Below are 16,604 nucleotides of genomic sequence, written 5' to 3' on the forward strand. Positions count from 1 at the left end.
TAATCTTACTAACATCGCTGTGCAGGGTGAAACAGGCTAACTCCTCTTGCCAGATATGGACCAATGAAAAAATGCAGTTAAGAGTAATAAAAGTTAGACACTTAGTCATTGTACACCCTACTTCCTGTATTTATGAGTATTATGAGTATCCTGTACCATATATCATATATCATCAAATGCTATATGCTAGTGTAAGCTTAAATGTTAGATAAATGTGTTCATATATACAAACGTAATAGAGGAAACTTTCTTTTTGTGTATTCCTTATTATCCTATAAATCACCAGCTATATGTAATGCCACTTCTTTATGTCACTGCTTCCTGAACCTCCTATTGAATCTACCTTTTGCAGAATTTATTCCAATACTCTCATGTAGGGTATGAAAGTGTGCCAAATTGTCATTTTAGAATATTCCCAAAAGAAAGGCTAGAGACTTCCTAAATACCGGTCCCCTAGACTTCCCTGCACTTTCCTAGCTCTCCTCCACTCCCATGAGCCATTGAGTGTTGTGTGCTTATTCGAGAAATTGTCCACTGGTTCGGTTTTACTCTAGCAGTTTCTCTAATTACATGATGGGTTTCAAAACCTTTGACATTACCATCTGCCCGAATTTTAGCATATTTGACCTTTTAAAGTATGTTCAAGGAACTTGCAATAACAAAAAACTTTTTAAGGAAAGAGAAAAAACAAGTGTATCAGACGGGTGGGCCCCAGCTTTTCTTGACAAGGAATCAATTCCTTATTGACAAGATGGAGAAAGTATAATTATAAATCAAGATTATTGTATAGAACCAGAAATTATCAAAAATTTTAAAATACGGAGATGAGGATCTTTTTTTAAAGAAACACTTAAGAATCTTGTTCCTCACCTCACTCGCCCCTCAGCACCTGCAGCAGTTGAGAGGGTTGGCCCCGGAGCCTTGGGAGAGTGAGATGGCGGTCTTTAGCCAGCTGCAGCACGCAGCAGAGGAGACCCTGAACCTCTCTTGGGCAGCCAGGGACCATGGGCAAGCCAGGCCTGAGGATGTGCGTGAGAGAAAGATGGCGCCTCCGCTCATCTGCCCTGAGGTGGGGTGGGTATCCTCCCCTCGGGGACTGAGGAGAGCTGGCCCAGATGGCATGGAACCTAACCCAGCCTCCTGCTCATGGTAGCACTGGGTGGCTCAGCCAGAGCTGGAGAGCTCTCCCTGGTGCTGCAGACGAGGTAGAGCCGATGGGCTGACCAACTCTGCTACCACACGGGCAGCACCCGGTTGGGGCATGTGGAAGACCCAGTCCTGCTTCCCAGTGTTGCAGGACCTCCATGACAGGGATAACAGTGGGATGACTGGGAAGTGTCCTGATGAGGCTCCAATATAGATGGTGTCACAGAAGACAGTGACCTCGAACCAGACCAATGACTCAATTGCAATAGACATTTTTGAGTGAAGATGTGTGGACAGAAGGATATACTGTGGGACACATTGTGGCACACTACAGCTTCCACGGTGAGATGTTTTCTGTGCCTTTGTGTTGGTGGTTGTTGTTCTTTTGTTTGTGTAGGATTTTTGGGAGAGGTTGAAGGGGCAAGGGGCAGATATGAGGGGGATGGGAGATGGGTAGGATTTGGGTGCATGATGTAAAACTCACAAAGAATCGATAACAAGTTACAAATAATAATAAAAAGTTGTAAAAGCATGTTGCACTTATGGGAACAATTAGAACAAAAACAACACCAACAAAAAGGAGAACTAGGCCTGCTCACTGTAGCTCAGAATCCCAAATAACAGAGGATAGACGGTCATTTGATTCGAACTCAGTACTTTTTAGTAAAGATTGCCTCATTACAATATTTAGTATGATAATTTCTACGAACCAACCATAGGTCGACACACACTATAACAGGGTAACTACACAGCAACTACATACAATTCTCAATATGGTAGGATCTGGATTGCTCTCCACACACAACTCTAAATTTCTTTCACATAATACTAAAGTGAAGAAGTTAATGGCAGAGCTGTGACCCAAGCAAATCCTACCTTGTAGTTACACAAAAAGATTGCACGAAAGGATTTGGGAGGCGCACACCCAAGTTTCAGGAGTGTCATCATCCTACCTGTTTACTTGAGCTCTATCATCCAGTACTACCTAAGCTCCTTAGGGCCTGTGCTGGTCTTGCTTTCATGAAAAGTGTGAAGTCGATGTTTCTTCAAGTGACACGTGTTCTTAGCAAGATAACAGAGTCTTAGTTCCCTTAACATTTCCCCTCAGTTTTAAAGTCTTCCGGCATCCATGTCAAAAGATTATTAAGTGTCCGTTAAATCTGAAAATTACTCCATTTCAAAAGATCACAGGATATTTTTACAATGCTAAGTGCCAGCCAGCCCTGGAAGCACAGGTTCTGATTGCAATTTTCCAAGTGAAAGGCAGCAAGCAACTTGAAATTGAAAGCCTCTTCCATAAAGGGGATGTTGGAAATGTCCCCATCCCTGTGAAACTGAGAAGTGAGACCAACCTGTAGAGGGCAATGAGCTCATCTGTTTCTCATCCCAACCAGTGAGATTAGTTTATAATTGTACTTTCTCTGCCTTTGTTCTAGAATCAGCCATTTCTCTAAACACTGCCAGAACCCTGAGCAAGGGCTTCCCAGCTCTAGAATGAGGAAACGTGAATTTCTACTTTTGAAATCCTGAGGATTCTGTTACAAACAACTAGGGCACCTTGGTCACAGGCAAGAACCGGCTTGGTTCAGGGCTTAGGATCTCCTGAAAGTAAAGGGCTTTCCCTTTGAGGATCAGTGCCTTGCCGTTACATACTAGAGTGTCCATTGGAAACAAACCGTGAGACCCTCGTGAACAACGTTCACTCCTGAAGTGAATGAAATGCTTTGTGAGTCTGCGGCTTTAGAAATGTCTCACAAGCACAGAAAAGTTCTGAAACATCTCTAAGAGGCTGAAATCAAGAGATTTTAGTGACAAATTCGCCTAACTCGAAAACAATTCTTTTTTTAAATAAGAAAAAGGTGGGGGTTTTATTTGTTTTTTAAAAACAAGTTAAATTATTTCATTCATTTGCTTGCTGGGCACTCAAGAGTCTGCTTATAGCTTTCTCTCTTCCAAAATATTCAACCACCCTGGGAGAGAGTGCATAAAGCCTCACTGTGAACACCTCCTGCCGTCTTCCTCCCAGGGTGTGGCCAGACGAAGGCTAGGTCTTCTGTCTACTCCGTGATAAATGGAAGGTAGCAGTCTCTACTCACCGAGCTGGGGCTGGAATGCCGCCTGACTTTAGGTGACTCTTTGCCAGCAGCGGAGGACTTAAAGTTAATGCAAGCATTGTTCTCAGAATGTACCCTTTTGACCTGGTTGGCCGGTTTCTCGAATGGGTCAAAGGTGCTCTGCGTCCTCTGAACCCTGACTTTTTTATCTTCAGGAATCGTGTCCAGGTGCTTGATCACTGAATCCATTCCCTGGCAGTTCCGTGTAGACATCTTTGTGACACATATCTGGAAAAGCAAAGAAATGAATTGAGGACTCTTCACTGAAACATCGCTATCACTACACATGCTTTTGTTGTTTTTTTTTTTTTTTGTCCCATTCCAACTTCAAGAAATATCAAAAAAGTCTACTATATTATTCCATGTAAATTCATCAACTCACCACTTACATTTTAAGAAAAGTTACCTATCCATCTAAAACCAAACAAAGGAAAGCATGCCACAGCCACATATCCTACAAGGTTCTTGACTCTGTCCCGGATTCTATCATCTGACAGCAAGTGGGTATTTGTACATTATCAAAAAATATGAATTAAACCTAACCTCATAAGCAACAAAACACAGTACAAAACAACAGAAACCCCGCCCACAGTCGGCCTGGATCTGAGGAGCACCTACTGAAGGCCACAGAGTTGAGAGAAGTTACAGAAGCTAATGCACCAAAGGTTTTACTTTGTTTCAAAGGTTTATGTCTGAAGACAGGTTGAAAATATGCCCCACCTTGACTTCATGTCCAAACTGGAATGAAATGCTGGTTAGGTAATAAATAATGAAGATGGTTGTGTGTTTTTATTTTGAACTCCAAAGCTAACAAATTATACTAACAGTGGACGACCCCTGGTGACACTCAATTGAAGGTTGTTTACCTTACAGCACGGGGTCCCCTGTTCCCCACCCCACCCCCAACAGCCAGGGTCCCTCTCTGAGTACCCAGCCTGCTCCTTCACGGTTTAATTTAGTCCTTTGGTGTGTTGTTCCCATTTTCCATATTATATTGCAGCTGTTTCATGTTCCCTAGCCTCTAGAACTTCTGGAGTTTGCTGGCAATCTGTAGCTCTCCTGTGAGGCAAGTGTGACATTTTTGATCTTAGGAGTCCCTAAGGCCATGTGTGAAAGTGTTGGTGGTCTTCTTCTCAACTTCACTGTGAGGTGGCAGAAGCGTGATTAGGTGGGGCCCAGCAGAAGGAAGTTAGGCCATTGGTTTTGTGCGTTTCCTTAACTTCTGGATTCTAGAACATTCTCTCCACACCCTTCTTTCTCTCCATCTCTGTCCCACACTCCCTCTGCATCTCTCTCTAGCTTGCCCTTGCTCTCACTAGGATTCACAGCAACCATAACACGAGCAGTTTTCCTCTATTTTGCACCTTGACCGGGCTGTTCTGCTTCACTTCAGACTCCGTAACAACAGTCAAGCTCAAGTGTGGAGAGTTGTGGTGGACACAGAGGAATCTCTCCAGGTTTCAGGGAACCTCGGGCATTGTGTCACAGCCACAGAAAACCCACACACTGTGTTCACAATTCTCTCTAAAGAAACTATTATTTTGAATGACATTGCTTTCATGGTTTTTCCTTAAGTAAGCAGTATCTGCATGGCTATCGAATGAGGAAAATCGGAAAAGATTTCATGAAAGCTCATACGGTTAAAGTTTAAAGATCTACTTTTGGGATAGCATACAAATTGACTCCATCTGAAAAGCAAATGCACACATACATGCTTGTTGCCCAAAGACCCTAGAAGATGGCGTTGGGGTCCCAGGAACGGGAGTGGCAAACACTTGTAAGCTGCCAAGTAGATGCTGAAAACAGAGCACAGGTCCTCTGCAGGAGCAGCAAGTGCTCTTACCTGCCGAGTCTTCTCTCCAGCATCTAAGATTCAACAATTCTTTATCTAAATTCTTGAAAGTAAGGGCCATACCAAGTTATTGAATCCTTCTCCCATAATGCCTTGCTCAGTCTTCTTGTAAGAAATCATATACAAAAAGATTCATCCAAATAACTAATCATCCCATGTTTGACACGAAAGAACAGAGGCTCTGAGACATCTGCCCCACAGCTACTACTTAAAAAGCACAATCCTGACACTAAAACAGTAACACATATGTTCGTGATGAGCAATCACCAAGGTTCTTTAGCTGAGGCTCATTGCAATAGGTGGATTCTAAAACAACACCTACCATCTCTTGCCTCTGAATGGCTCCCTCCCTATTCCATGCAATTATGAAGGGATACCATGCAATCATATTGTTCCATATGTAAGCATTAGATCACCTGGTGGGATGAACAAGACTAGGAGATCCCTGCAAGACCAGGAAAGACAAGTCAGTAAGCTGTGGGGCTGACCAGTCCGAAAGACACCAATGATGATCCTGAGGACTGTGAGGCCCTAAGGTTTAACATGGCCTCTGCCTGACAACGATCGGGAAAAATGGAAGCCAAACAACTGTACACACAGTAAAAGTAGCCCTGTGGACATGTTAGAGGACCTTGAGCTCCAGGTTCAGAATCACCAACCTAATTTCATCTAGAAAGATCTCGGTGAGGAAACCCTATAGCATATCCAGACTTTCAGCCTATGGCAACTGAAATAAGGGGCCTATACCTTTGTGGTACTATGTTACCTGAGAGTAGAAGCCTCATATGCACATTGTTACTGAAACAGCTTGAAGCATTCTGATACCTGAACAGGACTTACACAAAAACAAAAACAGAAAACCCACTACCACCACCACCACCACCACCACCAACAACAACAACAACAACAACAAAATACCAAGGCTGCATATATCACTAACAAATCCAGGACAGATTAAGCAATGGTTGTCACAATTGCTGTGGATAACTACATACTGAGTGCCATCCCCCATTGCTTCATAACACATGAACATTCTAAGACTCGTGCACAAGTTTCTCCACATAATTAAGCTTCTGTACAATTGTGCTGGCCTCCAGGCTGCCATGAATCATACCAACATCAACACCTTCTTTGGGCATGAGTCTTCATCATGGAAAGAAATCTACACTGAGTTTTCCACATAAGGCAACGTAAACTAGACACTCTTCTAGACGGGTGTCATGTGTCCAGTATCAGGGACACGGGACGTAAATGTGATCTGCCCATCTCTGTTAACTGTGAGTGCAACCAAAAGCCAAGCTCAGGCCTTTCTGAAACACCTGGGGTCAGCTCTGCTGCTCCTGCACACGCATCTGACAGTTCTCCTGGAGACCCTGGGTTTAACAAAAGCTCTGGTTCAGAAAAGGATCCAGCAAGGCGAAAGAAGAACAGTATCCATCCCTCGATGGAAGCCACTCAGAGCATAAAATCCTTGAGTGAATAATGTAGACCCAGCAGTCAGAAAGGGACCAGAAGACAAATTACATGCAGGAGCTATTCTCCTGCAACCACATCTTCCTGTGAATCCCTCTATAACCTATTAGCAAGTACCTAACAAAGGAGATTTCCCTAGCCAATAAACAGTAACCCATTCATCCATCTCCAACTTTTATATTCATCCGCACTGCATGCCTGGATTCTGGCTGATGTTGGGCCTCCCACTGAAAAGAATTGTTTCCTGCTCACAGGACATAAGTGTCCTGGGCAGGTTGGAGAAAAGAATCAAAGAAAAAGAAATGGAGTCTAGGAGACCTCTAGCTATTCACTAGGAAGTTAAGATCCTTTTTAAAATATCAGGAAAAAATGTTAGCAAGAGAATTGGTCTAACAGAGTTCCTACTGACAAAACTGTGGTTGCTTATTTGACCATCAAAAAAACATAATATTGTGTTTAAATCAAATGAGTTACTAAAAAACGAGTTAAATTGATTTCCAATGATAAAAGCTACTGAAGGAGAAACAGCAGTTGCAATAGAAAACATTTAATAAATGAAATACAATATACCTGGTCTTAACACAGGGAATGGTGAGCAGCCGAATAGACTAGACCAAGTAGAAAACTCACTGAAGACACGGAGGGCTGCTCAGGGACTGGGGTGGGGTGGGAGGCTGATCCGTGGTATCAGTATAGAAACAAGAGAACGAGCCCAGGCAACACAACAGTGCAGTATGCTGAAGGGTAGGTAACGTTCCCCAAATGACGTATTACAAAATGCACATCTGGGGGACAGACAACAGACTGTAGAAAGAAATGTCCATCGGCAGAAGGGAGTCTTAAAAATAATTTAACTTCTAACAGCATATGTGAAGTAACCCCTAAAAGAGGAAAGTCAGTTTGAGTGCCATCCCATGACTCAAGTCTGAGTCACTAACTTAGACAAGGCGAGCACGACACCAAATGATCAACAACCAAGATTCGCTAACCCATGCTGCTGGGCAACTATAAAGAGAGCATGATACCAAGACCACATAAGGGAGAATTAATATTCAACTTCCTGGGGAGGCAAGGTAAGTCAGTAGATCTATCATGCTTAGGAAGGCTTTCAAGACTAAAATTAACCCAACCCATAATGCTGCTGTCTTATAGCAGGGCACACATAAATGCGGCAACATAACTTGTAGCAATCATGTTGTTTATTTAGCATTTATGAAATATGTTAGAATCATGGAAATTAGTCTGGGAAAGTAGGGCAATTTGACTAAGTCAGTAATCAGAGATTAAATACTGAGAAAGAAAATTAAATTTAAAGGTTTAAAGATTTATATGTAAGTGTGTATGGGTGTGGGAGAGATCCAGAGCCAGGGCATCTGCACAAGAGGAAGAGTGTATGTGTATGGTACCAGCAGAGGCCAGAGAAGGGTGTCAGACAACTCAGAGCTGGTTACAGGCGGTTCTGAGCCTCTGAACATGGGTACTGGAAACCAAATGCTGGTCCTAGGCAAGAGCAATATGCACGCTTAACCATTGGGCCATCTCTCCAGTCCCCAAATTAATTTTAACTGATTTTATTAGCTACCCATGGTTTTAAGGATATGAGCACTGGGTCGTGCACAAAGAGTACAGACTAAAACTGCTCCAAGCACAGGGGACTTAGAGCATTCCACAGACCATCAGTTTCTACCATCTGCTGCATAGACTTTGGAGGTCATTTTAGGATGAAAAGACTTCTCAAGCCAAGCCACAACTGTGCTAAAAAAAAAAAATTACCTCTCTCCTGAGGCCCTCTGCTGATTCAATCTCAGACACTTAAAACAAGCTTTCCCATGACTCCCTTCAGTGACTGCTATAGTTTTTACACTTACACTACAAAGGTTCCTTTTAATTAACGATCTCAACAATCTACCTCTTCCATGGGTTGATGGCTTTGTCTTGTATTCATTTTACAGCCCCTCAAAACCTCAGTGACTCATGAAAGCACAACAAGCTTCCGTAGTTTAAAAGTAGTCTCCTCAGATTATGGGGCCCGGAAGAAACTATCTTGGGCACATGTGCCCAAGGCCAGTCGCAGTAAACAGGCACACCATCACCTCATGTGAAAACAAGGCATGCCAACACTGATGGGAATTAGGAGATATTTTCCCCAGCTGAGGTTTTTTCGCACTTCATTTAAAAACAGAAGTGACAAGAATTACATAAGCAGGGTTGCCTTGTGGTGCTTGAAAACACTTAAAAAGAATAAATCATCACAAATACCAGAATAAACTGTTGGTTTTTTTTTTCCAACAAAGTCAACAAAACTTGAATTGTTGATGTAGGTGAGAGATGAGAACAGGGAAAGATTCATCTGACTAAGCCTGGCCCACTTAGTATTTTTTTTCTCTGAGAGTTTCATATAGTATATTTTATAAAATTCTTTTCCTCCCAGTTCATCCCTGCTTCCCTTACCACCAACTTCATGTTCCTTCTCTCTAATACAATAAAAACTAAAACAAATATCAAAAAAAAAAACCCAAAAAACAAAAAGTAGTTACTAAAAAGCCGGAGTCCAATTCATGTTGGTTAACTACTCCTGAGCATGAAGTGTGGCTGATGCACCCAGTATCACTCCATTGAAGAAAGCAGATTTCCCTTCTCCCAGCAGCTATCTTTTGCAAATGGCTTCTTGATTAAGGGTGGGACTGCCCCTTCTTCCTGTTGGGATTCTGTCTGGCTTGAGCTTGTGAAGGTCTTGCACACTCGGTCAGTCTCTGTGCGTTCGCATGTGCATTTGCTCTGCTGTTCCCTTTAAAACCACCTCTGATCCTTATCGTCAACCCCCCTGCCCCTCTCTATATAGATCCCTGAGCCTTGAAGGGGAGATTGTGATAGAAACATCCCACTCGGGGCTGAGGACTCCTAAGTCTCACATGCTCTGCACATTGTCCAAGATGTGTTGCCATCGGCTATAAGAAGAAGCTTCTCCAATTGGGGCTGAGCATTGTTTTATGAATATCATCGGAAGAAGTGTTACTGCTGTGTTAATGTAACAGAATGATAATAGGTCTTCACTGGGGCTGGATGCATGGATCATTTAGTTCCAGGATCTTGGCCTTATTAATAATATCAGGTAGAGTTCTATCTCGTGGAGTTGGCTCAATCCATCCTTAACAGAAGTTTGCTGATTTGTTGGTAGATCCTAACTTGGTTGAAGAAAAGAAGACATTTAAAAAAGAAAGAAAGGTAATAAAAGTCAGGCAATTCAAACAGCATTAGAGTCTTCAGAAGTCAGAGTTTGACCTATGAATTTTGCTTCCAGCTATGTAAAACCTAGACAACTGTCTACTGAAGCCTCAGCCATGTACGCGAACCAGCACGACTTAATTCGGTTAAGCCTGGTATTCAATAACAGTAAAGTCAGTCAGGTTGAAAATTGTCCCTTCAAATCAGCTGTTTGCTGGTGATTGGCATGTCTCTAAGATCCCTGAGTGGCCTTTGCTACTTGCTTGTCCCACACTCACTGTAGAAGGCAGCTACCAGAAAAGAATGGCTTTTAATGGTGCCAAGTCGACTCATGTCGAATATGCTCTACACATCTAACAGTGGCTAGGTCATGGTCTCCGGATGCTTCTGAAGGGAGTATCTATCACGGGACCAGCGCAAACTGTGGGAGAGGCACAATGTTGGCAATATCATATATCCGTAGCTATTTGTTTTGTTGTTCTTTTCTCCACTGTATGTTACACCCATGGAAGACTAAGAATTTTCTCCTACTCAACAACTACTCTCAGAATCGCTCCTAACAGTCATTTACAAGATTTTGTGTAAAGTATTCCCTCTCCCCTAAAACATATTTTTTTTAATCATGAAGCAAAAAGATTCTACCTTTAAGGGAATTTCACCTAGAAAAAGATAGATAGGCACAAAATTACAAAGAATAAAAGGAATTTATAACCCCACTGGAACAAGATCCATGATCGCCACCTTTGTCTGTTATGCTAACCTGTCTGGTTGGAAAGGACCGCATCCTCTCTCTTTGCAGGTGGGGGTTTCTCTTCTCTTCTCAATTTGTGTGTTCGCATGTCTATTTGTGTGTGCAGCTATGTAGATAAAAATGGTGAACGCATGGAACACAGATAGAGGAAGTGCTGACTGTATGTGAGTGCAATGAGACCTGTGCGCAGGTTTTATCACTTGGCATCTTTTTTTTTTTTTTTTTTTTTTTGCCAAAATCAAGTTGTCTATAACAGCACTAACTAAGACGCATTAGCTCAGAACAATACGCAACAAGTCTCTTAACCATTCTCGCCTGCCGGACAGGACACTGTTCTGCCTAGCAGTTACTTTGACCTTGACTGCCTCTGGCATGAAAACAGCTCCCAGGTAATAACTGGTGAGTGTCTTTAAATATATCAAATGCCAGACAAATAAAATAGCTTCTTTATGTTTCCTTTCATGTGCGATTCCTCCTCGGAAAACGGGATTCACAAAGTATAGAGGTGGTACGCACCATAAACATTTCCTCTGGTATCTCTGGACTCGTATTTTCATTAACTGTGAGATCACAGAATCGTTTCTCAGTGATGGCAGCATGAACAGTCTGACTAGGCAATCAATCAAGCATAGCACGGTGCAGCAATTCACACTGTAGGATGTTTGGCAACCTCGGTTCTATTCCACAGTAGTTCTCTGCCGGCATCGATGTCATTGCTGCAACCACAGCTGACTACAAACTGTATCACTTTTCTTTTTTTTTTTTTTTTTTTTTTTTGGTTTTTTTTTTTCGGGCGGGGACCGAACCCAGGGCCTTGCGCTTCCTAGGCAAGCGTTCTACCACTGAGCTAAATCCCCAACGCCTGTATCACTTTTCGATTGTGCCTCAGAGCCTACCCTATAAGCTTGCTTTCCTATGTTTGGTTGGAGCATCAGGAAGTTTGTCTTTGTTTTTATTTGGCTGTCGTTATCTTTCTCATGTGCTAGTTATATTTCATGCCCAAACTGTAAATACTTGAGTATATAAACCATGTTTTCTGTTTCTTGCAGCGTCCTAAAAGGTAAGAGCATGGCCAGGAAATAAATGCTCTGCCAATAATGACTCAATAATAAGTCTTTGCCTTTAACTAAAAGTAGGCTGTCTTAAAAATCACTATCAGGCATTACATTAAAGGAGACACCCTCTGAGTTGAGGTCTTTTCTGGTCAATGGAAATGCTTTTCCAGCTGTTCCTTCTCACCAGAGTTCGATAGCCATTAAGATGATCCTGTTTTCAAATGCTATCTTAAATATCCACTCATTTTTGTAACTAGCCATTGTAGAAAATGGGTCACACTATCCCATTTTCTCACATTTATTCACACACACTCTTACCCTTCCCACTGGTCACTTCCTCTTTGTAGACAGTCCTCATCTACTCTCATGTCTCTTTCTCCCCTGAATCCACAGGAAGGAAGGAAGAAAAATGCAATGCTCGTGGTTCTTAATCTGATGCATTTCACCTACTATGATGATTCCTAGGTGCGTCCATTTTTCTGCAAATGGCATGACGTCATTCTTCTATGTGTCTCCCCACGAAACTCCATTCTGTATAGAGCTGAGTCTTGGTCATCTACTGATGATGAGCAGCTCCCTCTCTCTTGACTCTCACAAATAGGACTGCAGTAGTCGTCAGTGTGCCCATCTCTCTGTGCAATGCTAACTTCAGATTCCCAGAAGTTCACGCCTAGGGATGCTATGGCTGGATCCGGCTTAAGTTTGAGGAAGCTATACTGACTTCCAGCATGGATGCACGGACCATACAGAAAGACTTCTCTCCCCTCTATCCTCGCCAGGATTTGTCGCCATTTCATTTCTCTGGGATAATAAAACATGTATTTCTATACTGACTTCTTTCCTTGGATCTGACCTAGTTTTCTTTGCTCCCTGCATCAACGATTAGGCAAAGCTGAGTGAAAATGAAAGCTGCGTCATGTGTGTCATGCGTGTCACGTGTGTCCTGCCGCCTCGGGAACTGCAGTCTCTCTGGGATCTAGTGTTTATCGTCAGCAAGCTGGACAACTGTTTTACTAATGCTAGTGGGAATATGGACGTACACTTCAATCAGCTGAAGTTTTGGTAAATGCTGTACGCATAATTCTTAGCAGCTTTGTCTACTAGAATACTTACTATAGTACTGGCTTTATGTGAGATGTACTTTGCTTATAGGTCCATACAGGTGTAGTCAGTTACTTATAAAACTCTAGTATCTTCACTTGTTAAATCACAATGATAAATTTAAAGTTTAATGACGACTCATAGCAAGGTAAAAGTAGCATCTCTGTTACTACTTGAGGCCTACGTAGGGTCTTGGTCATGCTATTATCAGTTAGGACTCTCACTAAATACCTTGCTGCAGGCCAACGGGAATGGCCCTGCCTGGAATGTCAGGCCCACCAGAGTCCTACCACATCAGAATCTAAATTTTAACAAGATGCCCTACAGATTCAAGATGGATGCCCTAGACTATGGATTGATATATTTTGCTGTTATGGGCAAATAAAAGAGAGAAGTCAACTCTTTCAGAAACACACTTTGTTTCCATTTCTGCATACCACAGGAGTGACAAGCATATGGCCATCTTTGGGTAACGTTTCTGCTCAAACGTTCCATACAATACAATGGCAATTTCAGATAATTAGTATTATTTTAAGCACTGAAATAAAGTTTGCTAACAATAGTGTACAAGGCCAATGTGTATAAACATCCTCTCTTTGAAAACAAGAAGTGATGAGATTAAGGTAAGAATGAATAGTACAGATTATTACAGCATACTTCCTGCCTATAGGTTGGTGTACTTATGTGCTTCTAGTAAAGAGACATTTGCATGTTCTAGTTAAGGTTTTGATGTTAAAATCATGCCTATTTTTTAATATCATTAATATTTTTCTTGTGAGAATTAAACCCACAACTGTGCTCTGCTAATTTATCAAGGTTTATTTGGTATCTTTGAAGGGAGAAGGTTTATAAAGAAGTTATTGCTCTATCTAGAGACAAACATTTTAAAGCCACAGGCGAGTACAAAACACTGTGTACTTACCATACAATAAGCCCTACCATGAGGAGAGAGCCCTCTGCCCTCTCCAGACTGAAAAAGCACATGGGTTAGAATCCTGCTCCATGGAATGCTGAATGGAACACCTTTCAAACAGCAATGGCCCTAGTACATTTTATTAAGAATCCCAAATGGTCAAAAAAAGGTTTATACAAACTCTCCGAATCCTGCTTGATATCCCCAATTGCAATCTGGTTAAAATACCAATACCACCGTGTGTGTGTGTGTGTGTGTGTGTGTGTGTGTGTGTGTGTGAGAGAGAGAGAGAGAGAGAGAGAGAGAGAGAGAGAGAATGCATTCATGTAGGATGACCCTATGAATACATAGGAGTATCCACTGTTGGGAGGTGAAACGGTAGAACTGATCCCCATGTTTTCTCCCTGACCACATATCTATAGTGAGAAGGACCAGAGGAGGAGTTTGTGTGAAGATGAGAATCTAAACATGGCCAGAGAGTGCCTCCGTCCTGCTGCTCGACAGAGTGAAGTCCCTGCCAACCTACAAAGCACCCAGCACTGCAAGCAGAAAGCCCATTCTCAGCAGAACTGAGCCATTGACCCAGGCAAAGCGGCTCCCAGTGCATGGCTAACTGGTTTCTTCTTTATGACACTGTTCCCTTAAAGCTTTCAAGAAAAAGTCTATGTCTGCACAAAAGGACTCTTTTCTCCTCTTTCAAAGAATGTACAGGTTTAAAAACAATTCTTTCTTTCTTTCTTTTTTCCTTTCTTTCTTCCTTTTTAGTAAAGTTTCTGTCTTTTTGGTCCTGCCCAAGAAAGAGGAAGAGCAGTGTATTTTCAAAAGATCCTCCATTATTATGCATTAGTGGGAAGCAACCTGGCCAAGGAAATTAACTAACATGAACTACAATTTAAAAACTGAGGCTGTGTGCCGTTTAAGAAGCCCTCAGAGCAAATCAATTGGGATGGTCTGAGATCAGTGTTTTAGCCTAACCAGGACGGCCTTCTGCCCACACTGGAAGGCTGACCGTTTGCCTTTCGCTTTTTAAGAGAGATCATAAGAGACTCCAGAAGCTGTCATCTGTCAGAAAGGCTGTGCAAAGGTCAATCCTGGGCGCCTTTGGAATCCTATTGTCTCACTTCTGAGCTTCACTGAGTCCCCCCTAGCCTGTTTGTACCGAACCAGGCCAGTTCTACCTTCACATTTATACCTCTCCGACCGCTTTCTATTCGGTCCTGCTGAAAGATAAAGCATCCAGAATGCACAACATCAAACAATGGAGACAGAAAAGAGTACAGTAGTCGGGGTAAGACTGATCCACTAGGACCTGAATTCTTCTCATCTGGTAACTATTCGAACAGTATTTAAGAACAAAGATACAAACGCTTCGAAAATTCTTCCCTGAAGAAGAAATAAAATGCCCTACCATCATCTTATTCTGAATCACATAAAAATAAACACAACTTCCATCATCTCACCTGGATCAAACATCTTTCTAAAAAGAGAGAGAGAGAGAGAGAGAGAGAGAGAGAGAGAGAGAGAGAGAGAGAGAAAAGAATGCTTCGTTCGAGCTTGGATAATAACTTAGCGATTGTGGTCAGGAGTGAGGATGCAGTGTTTAAAAGGTGATGTTTACCTTCCAATAAAATCAATCTAAATACAAACCTGACCATAGGATTCTGGAAAATGTAGGATGTCGCTGAATATAAGCTTAGCATCCAAAGCTCTCACTGTTTGCAGAGCATCCCACGTGCAGAGCCACTGACCACCCAGAGCTCCTGAAGAGAGACAGAGGGAACAACCATCCTCTGAGAGAAAAAGAGAAACCTGCAAGTGTCTTTCAAGGCAGCGCTCACAATTGGTCCATCTGCTGGGAAGAGAGCTAAGGTTTCCACAATAATGACTATCGTGTGATAATGAAGTCGCCTGGTCCCATGAAGGCCTGCTGTCTACCCTTCCCGCAGCAGAGAAGTCAATAGTGGCTCCTCACTAATCCAAGATGAAGGGAGCCAAGAGGCAGAATGTAAACATCCTGCTGTGTGTCTGCCACCTGAAACAAGCCCGGTGCTTCCACAGGCTTCTCCCTGCCAAGGGTTTTAGCAAGATCTCATTTAGGAAGGGAAGGGCTGCTGGTTGGAATGGCTTGTGGATTGGACAGAAGAGAGCATTTCCCGACCACACACTCTCCCAAAGCCTGGCAGGGGAAACCAGAGAGCTGGGGCATGCTGTCACAGCCTCCTGTCTGTCCTCCTCAGTCCTGTAAAGTTGAAAAAATGCTCATATGTGCTCTCTCATGAAGCAAACTGGAAAAGGGTCTGGGGTCTGCTAGGAAGGCGGTTGTCAGAACAGAGGTGGACATTGCAGGTCCCTGGATGCAGTGACACTGGTAAGGATTATGGCGCTCTACTAGAACAGTGACTGTGAAAACTGCCTCCAACACAATCTCTCAGCCTCCACCAAGAGCCGCAGGAGGGCACATCATTATCTCAATTTCATAGGTAATTAAATCGAAACACACATGATCTGGGCCACCCGTCCAAGGCCATGCAGAGAGTAAACACAGGCGCAGAGATTTATTGCAGGAGCAAACTACACGGCAGAAGCTCTTGGCCACAGTGCACACATCCCCTGCATCCTATGTCCTAGAAGGAAAAAGGAAGGACGAGCCTCACCTGCAAACCTGCCCGTCCATGCACCTCTCCCGGTACAAAAGAAAAGGAAATCCAAAGCTGCATGGGTAATTGGCATGTAGTTTTCTGGCCTGCCCCCCTGCCTCCCTTCCGCCTCACCACCAAAGTAAACATTCATTTAATTAATCTAATTCTGAATCTGCCTCATACACAAAGCCAGGCGATAACAGAGAAAGGGAAAAGAGGGCAGCGCATTAGGAATCACTGAGAACAGGACATCATGTTGCTGCACGCCTCCGTAATCGAGCGCTTGGCCTCAGCTATATATTGAGTTGAGAAAGTCAATGTGACATGAGACCCTG

General features: G+C 42.8%; 1 protein-coding gene across 4 annotated transcripts in view; it reads right to left on the bottom strand.

The window, feature by feature from the left end:
• Cdk14 (cyclin dependent kinase 14) overlaps positions 1-16,604 on the bottom strand; it is a 475,778-nt gene that overhangs the window by 346,909 nt on the left and 112,265 nt on the right. For 3 of the 4 annotated variants that reach the window (XM_032907014.1, XM_032907013.1, XM_032907012.1), the window contains one exon: positions 3,243-3,488. In XM_032907014.1, the coding sequence (XP_032762905.1) occupies positions 3,243-3,488 (246 nt within the window). Of the gene's footprint in view, positions 1-3,242; positions 3,489-16,604 lie in introns of those variants that run through there. The other variant, XM_032907015.1, reaches the window with a different exon arrangement.

The sequence above is a fragment of the Rattus rattus genome, chromosome 6 (genome assembly GCF_011064425.1).
Source record: "Rattus rattus isolate New Zealand chromosome 6, Rrattus_CSIRO_v1, whole genome shotgun sequence".
Lineage (NCBI taxonomy): Eukaryota > Metazoa > Chordata > Mammalia > Rodentia > Muridae > Rattus > Rattus rattus.